The sequence below is a fragment of the Merops nubicus genome, unplaced genomic scaffold, assembly GCF_000691845.1.
Source record: "Merops nubicus isolate BGI_N331 unplaced genomic scaffold, ASM69184v1 scaffold28201, whole genome shotgun sequence".
Lineage (NCBI taxonomy): Eukaryota > Metazoa > Chordata > Aves > Coraciiformes > Meropidae > Merops > Merops nubicus.
In genome coordinates this window covers 20,794-39,291 of record NW_008591205.1, presented here as the reverse complement: position 1 = coordinate 39,291, position 18,498 = coordinate 20,794, and the positions used below count along the sequence as shown (strand labels likewise).

At 42.4% G+C, this 18,498-nt stretch overlaps 1 protein-coding gene across 1 annotated transcript in view; it reads left to right on the top strand.

Moving 5' to 3' along the window:
* The window catches only part of GRIN3A (glutamate receptor, ionotropic, N-methyl-D-aspartate 3A), a gene marked incomplete at its 5' end in the record, with an annotated part of 39,372 nt that extends 21,080 nt beyond the window's left edge, over positions 1 to 18,292 (top strand). Inside the window, 6 exons of the mRNA XM_008950166.1 lie at positions 1,003 to 1,148; positions 2,589 to 2,704; positions 5,091 to 5,242; positions 14,582 to 14,746; positions 15,506 to 15,579; positions 17,671 to 18,292. Of these exons, the coding sequence (XP_008948414.1) occupies positions 1,003 to 1,148; positions 2,589 to 2,704; positions 5,091 to 5,242; positions 14,582 to 14,746; positions 15,506 to 15,579; positions 17,671 to 18,007 (990 nt within the window). The remainder of the gene's footprint in view (positions 1 to 1,002; positions 1,149 to 2,588; positions 2,705 to 5,090; positions 5,243 to 14,581; positions 14,747 to 15,505; positions 15,580 to 17,670) is intronic.
* Positions 18,293 to 18,498: the final 206 nt, after the last annotated feature.

Below are 18,498 nucleotides of genomic sequence, written 5' to 3'. Positions count from 1 at the left end.
GAACATGGCCATGGTGAGATCATCTTTGCAAGCTGCTGTGAAGACCATGAGCTTCCTGGGAAGCAAATGGAGCATGATTACTAAAGCATTAACTCCATTTGGCTGCCTGTTCTCTGAAAGTTTGACCTTTTAGAGAGTGGTACATTGCTGAAGGCTTTCCAATTAGTTTTGGCAACACTTGGCCATCTCAAGAAGTGCTTGGCATGGTAGAGGACACTGCCTGACACCTCCACTGCAATTTGAGAATTTTGTCCCCATGTCACTAAGCACTCCAAAGACAAACAGTATTTTAGAAACAGAGGTCTGTGAAACTAGTGAACACCCAAACTCCTCGGGGCTTTAATACAGAAGGTGAGGCCAGTTGTGAAAAGGAAAGGACACAGAACTGCAAAAATTGTATACGCATAGCCTGGTAATCAAGCTTACAGCCCGGGCTATACTGAGGGGTATACTCCCTCCTTACTGCCAGAGGAGACTTTTCTCCCTGGCAACACTTCAGTCCTTAGTTTCTCTGCCATTCTGTGGAGAATGGCAGCAAAGGCAGCAGCAGTCTGTGGTATGGTGTCTGAGCTTCTAGGAATGAAACGATGGTGCTACCTTTCTGCAGAAAACTGAATCTTATCCTTAAGGAGTCAGTAAAAGACATTCTGCTGAAACAAATTGAGACTGGGTCCTTCACTACCTTCCTGGAGCCGCAGAAGGTGGCTATCAAGCCTTAGAGGCTATTTCCAACTAAACACCTAGATTTGAGGGTTCAAGGTGTCTCCAGGAAGACGTTTTTCACATTTGAAGAAAATCCTGAGAGTAAACAAACAGGCTAATCAGCCACCTGGTAAATCTTTTCAAACTTTTCCTGTGATACAGAAAGCTGACTGCAGGGAAACATCAGAGGCAGGTCTCTGAAGGCTGAGAATTTCTGACAAACTGTTCACATGTAAGAGCAAGATACCAGTTGTGAAGGAGAAAGATGATTTTGCTAAACCTGTAACTTCCTCTCCTCAGCTCCACCACCCATCCCAAGGGTTTCGGTTCGGCACGGTGAGGGAAAGCAGCGCAGAAGACTACGTCAGACAGAGCTTCCCAGAGATGCACGAGTACATGCGGCGGTACAACGTGCCCGCCACCCCGGATGGAGTGGCGTACCTGAAGTGAGCCTCTGCATGCAGCACCAGGCCTGCCCCTGGGCCAGGGTGCACGGCTGTGAGGTGGTGAGGGGTTCCCCACGCTCGGCGTCACTTGTCCCACAAAGCAGTTGTTGGAGAGAGTATGGCAGACAGAGCAGAAAGCACATAGTCACCTGGAGGGAGAGACACTTGGAGAGCACGCTAGCGTGGCACCAGCTGGAGTGTTTCTAGGGGAGGCAGTACTTTGCACTGACTGCTAAGGTGCCGTCAAGCACGGGCAGTGTAGAAGTCCTGGCAGGTTTCTGTGCTTGGGACCCTTCATCAGGCAATGAGAAACATTCAGAAAAAAAAATCACAGTCCAAGCAAAAGCTGCAAATGAGGTTCCTCAGCATTTTCAGCATGCTGGGAGGGGAGAAGGGTCTCAGAGAGAAACCTTAAAGCATTTATCATTAAAATGAATAAAAGAAGCAGTAGACTGGTAAAAAGTAATAAACACCAAGTCTTCTTGCTTCAGGGAGTCATGGTATCACTGTGTTTCAGAGACATTTGTGCCTAACAATCCAGGGTCACACAACTAACTGATTGACTCTGCCAGTAAATGGGAGAGGTGATAATAAGCCCAAAATAATTCATTCATTTTACACATAAAAGCTGAGTAACAGATGGCTTGAGAATTTTTCACTAGAAGTTGTCTTCCGTTTAGGTATTTTTCTCAGACCCATTCTAATGATAATTAAGATAATGGCAGTTCCTTTGAGTTAAGCTGAAATCAATCTATTGAAGTCAATGAAGTAATGTAACTTCATATCAGGTGAACACCTAGACCTTTAAGGTGACAAGGGTGCAGTCCCTGGATGAGAACAGGCACTGCAACTGTTCTTTCATATCATCATTTTATGCAGGCATGCTTTTCAACTATTTTATTTTAACTATTGCGTTAGTAAAATTCAGTCCTCTGTGTTCATGAAAGCTGAACACAGAGAAGACCTGAGCCAGGTGAAGGAAATTAATTTACCTCATATTCAAGGAGAAAGGAGGAGAAACACCTTTGTATGAGTTATCCTCCTGCATTTTTTCTCCAGTGACCACAACTTTAGCATCACAAAGAAACCAAGACAGCACTAGCACTTCAGCAATTTTGTTTTGTTTTGTTTTTCCAAAAAAGCTTTGTGCTACCTTTCAATTGAGTCAAGTGTAACATATTGTAGTATTTTCCATCTTTCAGATTAGTAGTATTTCATGGAAGAAAAATAAGTCCTACACTGCTGTAGGTGCATCAGGTTTGTATTTCATGCACAATTCTGCTATGGAAAATACAAATCACTTTTAGATTTAAAACAGCAGTCCCTGGTCTCTTTTCATTTGACAATCTGCCAGAAAACTGTATAGATAAGTGTTCAGTGAACATTACTGAGTCTTGGACTGTGAAAAGATTCTCTTTCTGACTCTGATGTTGAATACAGGCATGATCCAGAGAAACTCGATGCCTTCATCATGGATAAAGCACTCTTAGATTATGAAGTATCAATAGATGCTGACTGCAAGCTTCTAACTGTGGGAAAACCTTTTGCCATTGAAGGTAATAATCAGTTTTATAAAATATTGCTCTATTTCTCATGCGTTGCATTTGCTTTATTGTGATTTAATATTCTCAGCTAAAGTATGCAAGTGAAACTGTGAAACCCTTGAAGATTACTGTAAAATTCTGAGTGATTAAGCAGAACAGAGGTTTCACCCTTTCAGGGGGGGTTTGAGCTTTCAATTCACTTGTACTATCTGTTGCCATGGTCTATCCAGGAGTTATTTGAAGAGGTCAGGGAGCCCATCTCCAGACAAGTAGGAGGCACAGTCCATTTCACTGCTCACAATGAAAAGTAGCTCCTGAAATGGGGCTTGCTGTTTGTAGGCTCCCTGTCAGTACACGTGTTCAGATCTCAGTGGAGCATGTTCAAAATGCTGTTCTACAGTTTCATCTGAAGCAGATAAATACTGTTCCCGTTTTAAAGGGCAGCTTGAGGTTCCCGCTAACTGTGTAGCTAATTGAAGCTAGAGGAGGGAGCCCACCCTGGTCTGCAGCCTCCCGGAGCCCGGGTGTATCAGCAAGGACAGGTCGGAAGGCAGCCTGGGGGCAAGGCTTGTCTGGAGCCGTCTGCAGCAGCATGGGTGAGCTCATCAGCAATTAGACTTCAGGAATCACTTCTGTGATGGATGGCCAATGAAAATGATTGAAGCTCCCTCCTTCCTCCCCTCCAAGGGCAATGACTCTGGCCGCTCCCATCGCACATTAGAAAAGCCTCAAACCTGATTGAGGAAGGCAATATCCTAAATGAAGGCCAGAGTAAGATAAGCATTTTAATCATTTCAGCGACAAGTCACCAGCACTAGGCATTTTGTAGAACGCTCCTTTTTGCCATACCTCATCAGTGCCTCCCATCTGAATTCACATCAGAGACTTGAAAACAATCCATTTTCTTCTTTGTGCTATCAGGGAGGACAGGTGCAGAGAGAGCAGTTCAGGCTGTAGCAGGGCTTGCGTGTGTGCCTCTGCATCTTCCACCATGTGCTTGCGACCTGATAAAGCTTCCATTTCAGAAGAAAGGTCAGCTCTACTGAAGTAAAACATGAACTTCACAACTTTGAATCAAGTAAAGCAAATTCTAACACAGAAAACAAACAAACAAACAAACAAACAACTTATTTCTTTACATAACTGGACTTTATGTCACCTAATTACAAAACACTTAAATAGGATGAAAATGTGGTATTCATGAAGCGTAGCTGTGCCTTCTCTGAAACCATTCCTTCAATGTTAGCAAAGACATCCAGGTGGCATATAAGCACAGTGTACAATAATCAGCAGCAAGGGAGGCTGTTGTGTTGTAGGTACTCGTACCACCACATCACTTTGCATCATGAAAAACGAAGCTACTGCGATGGCAGATTTACCAGTCAGGTGCATTAGGGGGAGGGAGGTGATGTTCTTTCTTCCTGTGTTTTGTTTTGTTTTGTTTTGTTTTGTTTTGTTTTGTTTTGTTTTGTTTTGTTTTGTTTTGTTTTGTTTTAAAGGAGACAGTCTGAAATTTTGAATTCTGAACTGAAAAATAGAAATCTGTGGTAGATGAGGAGGGAAGCTCTGCAGACAGTTGTCAGGACATCTCTGCATGGAGCTGCATGTCTTGCAGGCCCTATTTAAACCTTTGTTTAAATATTTGTTTTTCTAAGGTCTAAATCTATATTCTGCAGTCTGGAAGACCATATTTAGACTTACTGAATGCATTTTCACCTACTCTCAGACCTTTACATGCACTTTAAGGTGGCAAAAGACAACACAGCAGCTAGTAACTCTATTACTATCTGAAGGTGCATGTCACTGCTGGAGCAGAACTGCAGAAATGGAAAGCATAGCCCCTGGGCTTTAAATTGCTCTCTGCCAACAATGCAAACTGTTCTCATATACATTTCCATGCACACAGCTCCTCATCAGAAAATACATAGCAAGAAAATGTCACATCTGACACCACAGTCACATCCACTGAGCTAAAAATATAATGGGGTTACAGAATAGTTTACTTGACATTAAGGCCCTCTGCATTGCTAAAACAAGGTAAAAAAAGAAGAATCCATGGCAAGGACATCCAAAAGGTTGTGTTTTCTAGAAAGATGACAGATTTGTTCATCTGTCTGTATCTCCTTCTTCAGTTTTTGAACTTCCAATTTTACATACTATTTTCTTGGTCTTAATAATTTTGAGTTTGCCTATTCTGTTTTTATAAGGCTACTTTATCTTAAACAGCAAGAAGTCTCATTGTCAGTCCACAGTAAGCCAGCAGCCAGGTTTGAACTGGCCTGCTGAAACAGAATGCCAAGTCAGTCACACTGGTAGTTGGTAACTGAAATGAATGTAGTTTAGCAAAAAAAACCCCAAAGACATAATAGAGAGATGATTGTACTGGTTTTCCTCCTAGGCTATGGCATTGGTCTTCCCCCCAACTCTCCGCTCACCTCAAACATCTCTGAACTGATAAGCCAATACAAGTCCCATGGTTTCATGGACGTTCTGCACGACAAGTGGTACAAGGTTGTCCCCTGTGGGAAGAGAAGCTTTGCCGTCACAGAGGTAAGCGATGAGCCGGGGCCACATAAACAGGGATCTGCTCAGGACACCCGCTGCTGCCTGTCCCTCACAGGGTGCAGGAGACACACACCTGTGACAGAGACCAGCTGCAGCTGGAGAGAAGCACTGAGCTTCAAAACCAGATGTTAAGCCCAGCAGCGCTCAGACCAGAGCACATTAAAGACATCAGCAAGAGAGTGCTACTAAGTTAGGGATGCAGTGCATGCATCAGAGGGCACTTCTGGAGACAAACGGGCACGTCACGTAGCATTAAAAAATGTGATCTGGCACACTGCGCAACAAACCCATCTGATTTCACTCAGTTATGTGTATCACCATCTACAGGGTCTGTCAGTGTTGGACAGCAGGAGGCTTGAAGCATGAGGTCACAGCTGGAAGACATGCTGTGCTCCAGTCAGCCTGTTCAGTGTAGCCTCCACGTGGTGGCCAGAATGGAAGGCAGGTCTGGTTGCTCTGGGGCTGGTTGTTTGGCTGTAGTCCTTATTTGGTCTTCAGCTGTGCTAACCCAACGCACACAAGTGAGTTTTTCTCCAGAGGCCAAGGTCCCACAGGCTGGTTCAGGTGACTGAACTGAAGGACTCTAAAACGTCACTCAGACGACTGTCTTTGAAGAAATCCTCACATCCTCCAAGGCCTTACACAATCAGAAAGAGTGAGCAGAAACAGAAGACCACTTGTCTATGCTGGTGTGGGGTAAACTCCGTTAAGTCCAGACCTTCCTTTTCCTGAATTCTTCTACTGCTTTTCCCATGATCACCCCCTCCTCTTCATCCACTTATCTTGGCCAAGAGCTTGCAGATTTTAAAATTTGCAGCTTCACAGCTGGGACAAACTTATTAAACTAAACAGTGGTCACTCTCTAAAGCAAAGTTTCCCTATCATTACTTCAAAAAGCACAGGAAGTATTCCTGGTCTTATCTTTATGTCAGTTTGTATCTTTTACTCCTGTGCAGCCCCAAAATCTCCATTATTTAACTCCATGCAGTCAGTTACAGTAACATTCAACAGATTCACTGAAGTGTGGCCAATGTTCAACAGAGAAGCAGATAATTCATGTTGAAAAAGTCGCAGCTCCTAAGTGGGTAGTCATTCACACGGATTATGTACCAGCTAAGACCCTTCAATTGCCTTTTGATAGCTGAAGAAAGGCTTTGTACTTTTCTGTGTCTTTTTGATGAATTTGTTCTGTGACACACTTCAGCTGCTGACTAAGAGTCATGACCCAAAAATGGGAATATACGTAGATGAAATTGATCAGTATAGTCTTTAAATGGCTAAAACATCCATCTTCTTTTTTTTGTCATTACCTCTTTAGGCTGTACCTGATACTTTTACACCTGCCACTCCTGCCCACTGAGGTTCATTTTTCTTTAGATTGGAGAGGCGTCTTTCTACTTCTTATTTTTTTCTAATCTTACACTGGGAAATTATATTTCCTGTGGCAGACATCACTGCTAGCTCTTTCCATCTCTCTCACCAGCACTGTGCTTATTGCAAATTGCATTTTAAAACAAAGTTGTCGTGGAAAGACATGACTGAGAGTGGGGCTGGAAAATCTGCAGTGAATCCTCAAGCTGAGAAACCAAATCAAACTGAGTTTGAAAGTGCAGAGGTCAGTACGGCTTGACTCCATTGTTTTGTATGAACCTTTTCAGCAAAGGCCCAAGGCAGCTTACCCTGGCCAGTGCTCATTGGATCATCAATAGGGATGCAGCTAACCCAAACTTGGAATGAATTGCTGCAGTGAATTGCATCTTACCCTCTCCGTCACATGTAATTGTTGGTAGGAGAGGCTGTTCATGCTGATTGCTAGCTGCCAGCAATATCACTTGAGTACTCTTGATTTACAGTAGTCATGCTCTGGTCTCAAGAGTTTCTTTGTTGTAAATTTGCTAAGTCTTACTGAGAGCAGAGTGTAGTGCAGGAGGAAAGTGAGGTGGGCAGAGTCACATTTGCACACACTCCATCCAGACATAATCACTGTTGTTTGTTTTCAGTTCTCATACAATACTCTTGTCCCTTCCTCTGCACTAGCTGCTCTCATTAATGCCACTTCAGCAGGGGCCAGGCTTCTAGGACTTTCCCCTCCAGCACATTAGCTCCACCCAAGCCCAGTAGAGGCTGCAGATTCTTTCTGTGGCAATTTTGGGAACCAAAATACAGTGAATTGGCAGCTTTGCAGTATTCTGCTCATGGTAGTGAAACAGCTACAGCACTAAGTCACTATGACAGCAGGCAGGGTGGATGGGCTGAACAGGCACATTGCCTGTCAATTAGCACTGGTTTTGACTGTTCAGATGAGACAGTAATGATCAGGGCAGGGTCCAGAGGAGATGAGCTGGCACACTGTGCTTTCTTAAGACAGTATGAAAGAGAAGAAATCTCCTTGTACAGGGAGTAGTCAGGCTTTGGGAAGAGCTAACTATGCCTACAGACTGTTTCACAGCCTTTAAACTACATTTTTAAAAACATTATTATTGACACAGTATCTTATGTTTCACTTAAAAGGCTTTTGTGCTCTCTATTCACAATTGTCACAGGACAGCTGAAGCTCTAGAACTTAGAGACTGCACATAGGCTGGCAGTTTATTCAGCTAACAACCAATACAGAATCATATCTTATTACATAACAACACCCCAGCTATTAATATCAACAACTTACTGATGCTTCACACAAACAGCATCTAACCTGACATTTATAATAACCATATTTGCAGCCACACAAATGACAGTGTCCCAAACTGACACTGTTACTGCAGACCCACTACTTCTCACCGCCGCTGGTGACGCCGTGGAAGGCACAGTGCCATGCACCCCCTGCCACTGCCTGAGGTGGAGGTCCATGCTGCTAGTGGTAGGGACTGGGCAGTGACCGTGGGCTTCCTTCTGATCCAGACCAGGCACACAGCAAGAACAAAGTCCTCCCATTATGTCCTGGTCTGAGTTGGAACAGAACCAATTTTCCATTCAGTGATTTTACCTCTCAGCTAGGTCTCTTCTAACCGACTGCAGATGCTGAAGTTAACAGTAGATTTTTGCAGACAGTGTCTGCTTCTAGCAGCGGTAACACTCCATGTTTGCAGTTGCTACCACACACACTATTGGCTTACGCAGAAGGGCTCCTGCTTATGCTTGCTCATCTAGAAATCATGGCCACTGCCACATCTTGTGTGCCACAGTGGGCGCTGTGCTGTAAGTGAAAGGGTTGTAAGTAAAAAGGCCACACGTGCAGGGAGGAGCAGCCAGGACAGGTGACCCTTAACTGACAAACAAGGTGTTTAATACCATATACATCACCTTCAGTATAAAGCTGAGGGATCATGAGAATCGAGCTCTCTTTTTATGTGTCTAGTGCCCAAGGACTCCATCTATTCTGCCTCTGATCCCAGTCTGTGAGTTCCTGAATCCAGTTACTGAGTCCAGTTCCTGAATCCATTTGCAACTGCTGCTGAGTCCGGCCTGGACTTTGGGATAATTCAGTGCTGGATTTGTATATATTTACATGTATATTATTATTGTCTTATTATTATCTTCTCTTTTTATTGTTACTGTTAACACTGAAGCTGTTTTAGGATTTTTTTTTCCAACCTATAAGGCTCTCTCCCTTATTCCCTTCCTCTTCCCGTTCTGGGAATGGAGGGGTGTTGTTAGAGAGCATCTGTCATTTGTTCAGTGGCAAGCCAAAAGCCTTAATCCTTGACACATCCTCTCCTGTTCTCTCATCAGTGGTGGGATCCACTAACAGCTGCTTTCTGGAGTCTTTGGAGAAACTTGCTCAAACTTGACCTGTTGTGGCTTGGAGATGCTTGGCCTTGGCATCACCCGGGATCTGCAGTCAGACAGTGTCTCCTTTATCTTGCCATGAGTTTATCCAGTTATCTCCAGCAAACTGTGCCTTTGTTTTGCCTAGTCTCACTAAAGGTCAAAAGTTAGCTTACGCTTTTGTTATACTAACCACCTGACTACTCAACAGTCAGCCTTCTAGCCATTACCCTGAAGCTCTGGTTTGTAGGTTTGTCTCCAGGGCAGTGCACGTGTCAAGGGAAGGCCATGCAGAGCCCTCCACACAGCGAATGAACTGCCCTGTGCTCACAAATAAACCTGTCCATCAGTCACCTCTCACAGGGCACTGTTGCCAGTGTGTGGAAAACAAACACAAGGAACAGGAAAAAAAAGACTTTTCTGCCAAGACAATTTACTCAGTCTGCACATGTACTGTCTGGGGAGGAGAGCTGGTCCTTGCCCACTGGAGGACTGAGAACATTATGAAGAAGGTTATCACAAAATGACAGACATTGCTTTGTAAAGGGGTTGTCTCAGTGTGGGGAGAACCAATGGCACCTGGACTTGCTCTAGGAAAAAGTACTTTCCACAACGATCCTGAAGAAGGGTGTGTATGAATACTGAGTCTTGACAACAGAATCAGGAGAAGCATGTTCTGAGGATCCTGGGAATGAGTAACAGATTTAGATTGATCTGTCAAAACTGGTAAAAAAAAGGTAGTTCACTGTATCTAAGGAGACAAAGCTGTTGCTCCCAATTTACTAGCCTGCAATAGGACAGAAGCAAACATCTTCTCAGTACCTCATTTGGGTGATATATGTGTATTGTTTTTCTTCCCACTATGGAAAGGGCTCAGAAAATAGATGAGTTGAAAGACAAAGATTTATTACAAAATGGAGTATTGTTCCAGAACTGTGAAAAAGTCCTCAAAACAAGAGAGAAAATAAACTTGCCTTGCTAATGTGAGATTTACACTATCTTGAAGTCTGGCACATGAAACCCTTAAGCCACAGTCACTGGTCTTTGCTAAGGATCATCCCTCTAAAGAAGTTATATATATATTACTTCATTGCTGCCACTTCTTTGAAAGCACAGAAAGGCATAAGAACTAATAATAAGTAAATAAATAAATAACAGACTTTCTGCAGCTACAAGGAATGCCAGAGTCTGGAGACAGGGACAGGTTTCAATACTGCTTATTTACCTAAACACATACAGCATTGGTTAGATTTTGAAAACCTACTGAGATGCCCAAATGAGTCTAGAAAGCTGCCCTTCTTATCCATTTATCCCTAGTAAAGCTGGAAATAATTCCTTCTTCACAGAGGCGCTGCAGAATTTAACTTCCTGATCTCAGCACAGCTTTTTAAAATCCTTGAGGGGAAAATGCTATCAAAAAAGGATAGCTCATTATTATAGCTAATAAACACAATATCCATATTTAGTGTTGGATTCAGCAGAGTAGCACCAATACCTGTGCTGTGCTGCCAGCCTGCAAAGTACCCACGAAAATCTTTAGAGGCTTCTCATTTGTCAAAGCTATTGACTATATTTGGCATATTTGATGCCAAATTTGATGACTTACTCACTGCTCTCAGTACAGCCAGGGAGAGTGAAGCATTTATAAGTCTTTTGTAGTAGGCAGTAAAGCAGGAGTTTTGCCTATGGAGTCCAGTGATGAAACCACTGAGTGTTGCTTTTTGTCTCTGCTAGCCCCTTAACACTAACACCAAACTATCTTCTCTGCATCCCCTTCCTTCTGTTCAGGACCCAAAGAAAAAGTCTGTAACGACAGAGGAGACAGGAGGACCTGTTTAGGCAGCAATTGCAGATACGGGTTGATAAATCAGAAAAGTCTCTCCAAGGATATATAAAAAAGCAGATACCACCACTTCTGTTCTTGTATTTGTTGTTTTTCAGAAACTGACAATTTCCCAATCTGCAAACAACAAGTAACTTGGAGTCTGTTGCCAGCGTGGTGCTTAGCACCCGTTAGCTGTAATTATCCCAGGATAGACTAAGGGTGCTTATTGCTTCAGAACCACTACATGGGCCTAATTTGAGTTCCTTCTCCAAAAATGCAGGGAGCTACCTTTTGAATTTATGATTACAGAGTTGGAGCAAGGACTGTTATTTTTATCCTGGGTTAGCAGAGAATATACCATGTTATGAAAAAAATTAACATAAAAAAGGAAAATAAGATGATTGCAGTAGAGAAAGTTATCAGTTGGTTTTCTCTTGGCAGCAAAGATCTAACGCACACGCCTGACCCCTAGCACTTCATCAGAGAGGAATACAGAGATTCTAGTTTATTGCTGCACTTCCCAAACATATACATTGCACCTACAAACACATACATAAACTACAAAATAAGTAGTAGAGCTTGCTGCCTTGGTAGCAATCAGCATGGAGGTATGAAAATAAGTGCCTCTATTAGATGGTTTCCTTTGTTATTTAACGTGTGTGTCTATGGTAATTATGAACAACTGATAAATTGCCCTTTTAAAATGGTACGTAAATGTGCTGATAGTGCTATAAATAATCACTCCATACACTGTATGACTGTGCTAATTATTTCTCCCCTACTGCATTTCCCCAATTAATTTAGTCTCAAAAAACTCCCTCTCCTTTGCAGCCTTTACCAGGCAGGTCTTTCAATGCATTATCTTCTTTATTGCTAGATGACATATTATTGATGCTTTGTTTTGGCATTTGCTTTCCTAGGAAAAGATGTCTTGTTTGGGACAACCTCAAAAGCTATCCATTATAAATGAAAAATGCATCTGAGATGCCAGTGCTGGAATTTCTTTCACCTGTTTCCAGGGAAGGTAGAAAACTATTCTGCAGAGCTAACAGGACAGTGAGCCAGACCCTCATCAGCATAAATCAGAGCAGTTTTACTGAAGACAAGAAGAGTTATTTTTCATGTAAGGAGCTGGCCAAGTGTTCTCTCTGCAGCAGTACTGGAATGGCATCAAACACTGACCTCAGGCTGGAGGAGACATCTCATGCGTGCAGGAATCCCCACTGAAATTGCTACTATGTCTCTTTTCTAAAATTATTGTTTTGAATGGCTAGAGTTTTATTGTATTTCATTAAAGCTAGTTCTATTCTCAGAACAACATTAATGCTCCCTACATACAGCAACCTAATGCTAGCAGATCAGGCCTCTTTACTCTTCTCCCTGCTTTTGGGGACTTCTGCATACTTGAAGTATGACAAACAAAATAATCTTTACCCAGCTGATTCACTGCTTCCTGCCACTGAGGGAGTTTATGGCAATGCCCACTCTTACTATTCTATGTGACACCAAACAGCAGTGGCCCAGGACCATGTAGATATGTATATGTATATATTTATATACACACATATCATATACAGACAGGTGTGTTCTTCAGATGACTAAGCAAACCAGTTTCTTTTTTAATCATTATTCTGGTTCTCATTCAGTTTATTCTTAGAGCTACTGTTAACTCTACATCTCTAAGGAAGTTATTTTATACTTGCCCTTGAACAACCTTTTTGGGAAGCAAGTGATTTGCATTAATGCTTCCTGAAGAATTAGCAAAAGCACATTTAACTATGCTCAGCTAGTACAGATAGCAATCTTTTAGCTTCTGATAGAAATTTATACATGCTGAATTCACAGATGTGCCATACTGAGGTCTTGGCTCTGAAGACTTCTAAGAAAAAGGTCAGACATGGAAGCCTCATTCTACTTCTACACTACATGGGCTAAAAGTTGGGCTTCACTGCTAGTTAAAAGAAACATGCCAGGTAACACAGACCTCCAGATACCCAAAAAGCCTTGTTTTCTGAATGGTTTAAAGCATTAGCAGCTGTGAGTTTTGTGTGACCCTCCTGTTTCCCCAACTAAAAGAACAAAGTATAGGAAAAGTTTTGCTTTTGGATTGAACTGATGAACTCTCAGTATCAGAAAACCCTCGTGCCAAGACTTAAAAGAGCCTTCTATCCCAGATCCACTCTACATGGTTTTCCACTTCCCTTTCCAGGTGGCAGTAAGTTTCTTTAGAAATTGCTTTTACACCCCCATTTTACCCTGCAAGACCCTTGAATTGTTTATTCACTGGTACAAAAATTCTCTTCCCAGAAATTCTGCTTAATGCACTTCAGGGCAAGCAGGTTCAATTTTGGCAGAAAAACCCTGAAATAAGAGATCATTGCCAATGCCACGTGCAAAACTTCTCACTCTGCTAGACTGCTGAACATTTCTTGTTGAAAATCTGTCATATGCTATCTCATATCATTGAGTTTTAAAGAACAGAAATCAAATACAGAAACCAGAAGAGAGAAATACTGCTCACAGTGGCCCAACAAAAGTACACGAAGGGAAAGCCTTCAGCTTCAAAGGCCTCGTCACTCATCACCTCTTTGGCTTAAATGACCTCATAACAAGAATTTTCAAATGCTCTCTGATTTATCTTTCGACTAAATCCAGTTTATTTTCTGGATTACACAGCTATATTCATAACAAAGCACAATCCCCACCACCATCCACCCACCCATCAAACCAATAATAAAATGAAGAAACCCACAGGTCAATTTTCAAGGGTGGTAGCACCCCAGCTACCATCTCCTGACACACAACACTACCCAAACAATTTCCTGCTTTTTTTTTTTTTTTTTTTCTGACCTAGGGAATAACATTCTTTAATGGAAAGGCACAAGTAGAACTTGTGGTTTTGGAAGTATTTCCAAAGTTGTCCATAGGCAGTAACTATTAGTGGCTTTAGTCACTGATAAACTCCTAACCAAGTTACAGAGGCATCAGAGCAAAGGTGCTAAGGTTACACATAACCTGCAAATCTGGCCTTCCCACTGGGGCGCAGGTGTTTGTAGTACAGACTGTGGATGGTTTCTTGGTCTTCAGACAGAATTAGTGCCAGTAAGAGACTCAAATTAAAGGCTTCCTACCCTGCATGAGAAGGGTGGGCCAGCAGAGCAAGGTGAGGGTGTGCCTCTTCTTCAGAAGGGTTCCTAACAAGCACAATTTCAGTCCCATTAATGTAGAGAGTGGAGAGGTCCCGTGTTTGTGCTACTACAAGACATTTTCTCCATGACCTTCTGTGAAGGGTAAAGCACAAAAAGGGGAAGTTAATGATCAATTCCAAGAAAATATGAACAGTTGGTCGTAGCTCACTGCTGCTGAAGGACTTGCTCTGCAGTTCATTGACTGTATTCTGTCAAGCAGTATTTGTTTCTACAAATGCAGTGACACCACAAATACTGGATTCTTGTACATGTTCAACACAGTCTCATTAGGGAAACAGCACAAGGGGAAAATTGTCTGGTCTTTGGCTGATTCTCATTCCCATGACAGGTCTTTTGCTCTGATTGAACACTGAGCTTTCTGCAGCACAGAAAGGCTTTGTTGTGAACAGTAGCCAGAGTCTTCTGCAGTATTTCACCACTCCCTATTGTCAGACCACATTTCCAAAGTGACAGAACAGAAGCATCTCTTAAAAGACACTACTAACAGCTTATTTCATGAACTTCCCCTTTTGATTTAATTCACAGACGCTCCAAATGGGGATAAAACATTTTTCTGGGCTCTTTGTGATGTTGTGCATTGGCTTCGGCTTGTCCATTCTCACTACCATTGGGGAACACATCATGTACAGACTGGTCCTGCCACGAATGAGGAAGAAATCCAAGATGAAGTACTGGCTCCATACAAGTCAGGTATGTATTCAGAAGGAGCCCTGTGAAAGTTCTGTGAGTGATTAAGAAAGACTGGACAAAAACAAGGAGTAAAAGATTGTAGGGGCATGAATGATTGACATTTGAAGTGTGACAGGAGATTCTGGAATTTAGAGAGGCTTACTTAATGGTGGAACTAGAAACACGGGAAACGGTTCAAATATTCACAATTGCAAAACTTACAGAAGAGACCTTTCTGTTTGCACTTTTAACCTGACAGCTCTTGTGGACACCAGAAACAAGTGTTCTTATCCTCAAGTGGCTAACGAGAACATTTTATATATCCCACTGTTACAAGCTCCAAACCTTCTGATGCATGCAGGCAGTGCTAGGTAGCCTCCTTCGTTATTCTAGGGAAAACCGTGGAAGAAAATTGCTCTAGGTGTTTGCTCTAAAGGAGGAGGTTACTTTGCAGCCAAAGGCGCAAAAACGAAACACTTCTATTACTTTAAAGCAGCACGGTGAAATTAATGGCACTTGCCAAGATCCACAATTTTTCTGACGAATTCTAACACCAGGAATTGCTTGCAAACTATTTATCAGCCTCTCAGACTGCCCTTCCTTGGGAAACCATGGGAAAATAAATCTGTTGTAATGACAAAGCACAGACATTGCTTGTATCCTTGAACATGCAAAATAATTTATGCTTAGGTCCACCACATAAAGCCCAAATATTTTACCTATTTATGGAGCTAGTCTTAATCTTGCTTTTACTAATTTATTTTCTTCTTTTCCCTCTAGAGATTGCATCGTGCTCTGAACAGTTCATTTATTGAGGACAAACGCCAGCCTAAAACCAAACGAGTAGAAAAGAGGTAGGAAGTTTTGCATGCTGTAAAACACAAACTACAAAAATTACTTTGAAATTATGTTGCATCTGCATATCTGCTTATGGATCTAATACACTCCAAAAATAATAGGGAAAAAACAAAACAAAACAAAAAAAATAAGAAACAATATAGAAGTGACTGTGGAAGGAGGCAGAAATTAATTGTTTCCAATAGAAAGTATTAAATGTAGAAATTATGATCTTTCATTGTCTCACGTAAAGCTAATAAGAGCATCACCATTCTAAATACAGGCTTTGCAGTTTAAGTCTGTCACACTTGGTTTTAGGTAATTAATTACTCACATAATAAATCACTCGCAGAAACTAGGGTCCTGGGAGTTAGCTTCACAGCAAATGAGAGGTCAGGAAGTGTGTATGTTGGAAACCTTTTCAGCTTTATTTTTCAGAATGAGAAATAAAAAAAGCTGAGGAAAATGCAGTCTTTTCAGAAACCTTTGTCTCAAACTCCTGTTGGAGAAAAACTGTAGGTAACAACTTTGCCTTGTTTTCACAGCCTGTGTATTCTGAAGAGGAGACAGTCTTTATCTATAGCTACCAGAAACACAAGGCATTTTTTTTAAACTACAAATTTGCTCAGTAACTCAAAACTATTAGTGCACTTTTTAAGGATACAGGCAGCAGAATTGCTCTTCTAGAGATAACTTCAGCCACAGACTATAGGAAAAAAATGTCTTTTAGGCTGTTGCTAGATATTCGTCATGACTGAAGCCCACATATATAAATGTATGTTGTGTTTGTTTTGCCATTCCTGCATCTGTAAGCTTCTAGGCTGTCTATAGAGAGATGTATAAAAGTGCATGCAATTGATTTCCACGGTTAATTCCTTCGTCTCATTGCCCCACAAAACCCCATACTGTGGGACCTCCTCACATGCAGCAACTCCTCGATTTCAGTCTTTGAACAGCAGTACCAGGAGCTGATGGGTGCAAAACATTTTCTCCTTCTACACCTTCCTCGCTGGCAGCATTCACAAGGTGCTAACCTAGCCAGAGAAGTCTTCCAGAGGAGAGGTCTCTCTGTATCTTTGATGATAGAAAAAGCACCAGCTGAATTATCTGCCAGGTATTGAGCAGTGCAAGAATTTCATAAGGTGGCCATAAGACCCACGGAGAATGGCTTAGAAAAAGAACCACACAAATATTAACATTGAGAGAGATGTGCTGTTGCCCCAAAACTTGTGCCCACACAGCTTCCAACCCATGTCTGCACATACACACCCACTCACCATCCTTGCTCTTCTCATGGTCTGAGCTGCTGTTTGCATAAAATTATGGGGAATTTAACTCAAGACACTTAGTAACATGGTGCCCAGCTTATCATGAACACTGATGTGACAAGGTATAACCCACAGTTCTGAAATCAGTTATATTATTATAGTTTTTATGCCTGCTGAGAAATGTGGAATTAAAAACAAAACCATGATGAAAAGAGGTGGAAAGAATTTATATTATGCTACTGCTGTTTTCCTCAAGGAAGAAAACCCACCTGTTTTTTCAAGTGATATCTTTATGCTTGTAAAGGGTAGAATCCGTGGGCAGGGACACATTCAGGCCAGGTTGTGCAAGTTGCCATCCAGCCCGTTCTCGAATGCCTCCAGTGATGGAGCATCTACAACTTCCCTGGGCAACCTGTGCCAGTGCCCTACCACCCTCACTGTGCAGAAGGGACGCCTGTGTCTGTACGTGCATGTTTTGGATATGCATCATCATGTCCATCTCTCAAATCAGAAATAATGTGCTTTGTACAAAAAGCACAAGGAGTACTTCACTTTCAGAAAGCTTTGGAGGACTCACATCAACAAAAAGAACATTTTGGGTAAGATGAATTATAAGGTTCTATTCTAGTCTCTGCTACGGTTTAATCACAAAAATATAGCCATTTACATTTGTGATTTGTGCTCCTCAAGAAGAAAGCAATTCCAGGGATGAAGGAATAATATTTCTATGTAATAGAAATAGCAGCATCCTGTTTTTCCAGTAGGATGGCTCGCAGGGGAGGGTTGCTTCCGCAGAAGAGTAGGGTCCAGTTCCACATTAACTGTCACCTCTCTGTTCAGGTCCCACGCAGGGAACAGCCAGCACGCTGTGTGGAACATGGCCAGTCTGGGCAACTGCCACCGGAAAAAATACACCTGCGCCGACGAGGGGCACAACGAGGTGAGCACCCGGCAGCACCAGGACATCCCCCTGCCACAGGTGAGGAGAGACCCTCCTGCTTCTCTAACGACCAACGGGAAGGCGGAGTCCCTCAGCATGGCTAGGACCTCAGTGATGCAAGAGCTGACGGAGCTGGAGAAGCAGATCGAAATCATCAAGAAGGAGCTCCAGCTTGCAATGGACAGGAAGTCAGAGCTGGAAGAGTTTCAGAGGACAAACAGGACTGTAGAGCCTTAGGCCAGCATACCTGGGCCCTTTCCCCTTTTCTTCCTTTCTCCCCTTCCTCTGTAAAATTTGTAAGACACTTTTGTAATGCCAGAAAGTGGTGCAAAAATAAAACGGGCAATATGCTCTTCCTGAGAGCAGAATTGCAGCAGCCCACAGCCACTGCCACCCTCCTGAGTCCTCCTTTCATAAGTTTCTGATTCTCCTGGCAAACATCAGCCATTCCCAAGGGACTGGAGAAACAAGGAGCATCAGAACAGCAAGAGTTCCTGGTTCCTCCACTTGATAATATAGTGAGGGTCCCACTTTTTTAACCCTTTCTGTGCATTAATTTAAAAAAAAAAAAAAGAGGAAAAAAAAAAAAAAAAAAGGAAATTTAAACTGCTCATTGGAAGCATGTTCCTTGTTGGTTTTTGTTGTGGTATCTGTGGGTCTAGTCTCCGTTCATGCCAAGGCTCCTTACGGTTGCCTCATTACACTAGGTGCTAGTTCTGTGTTGGCAA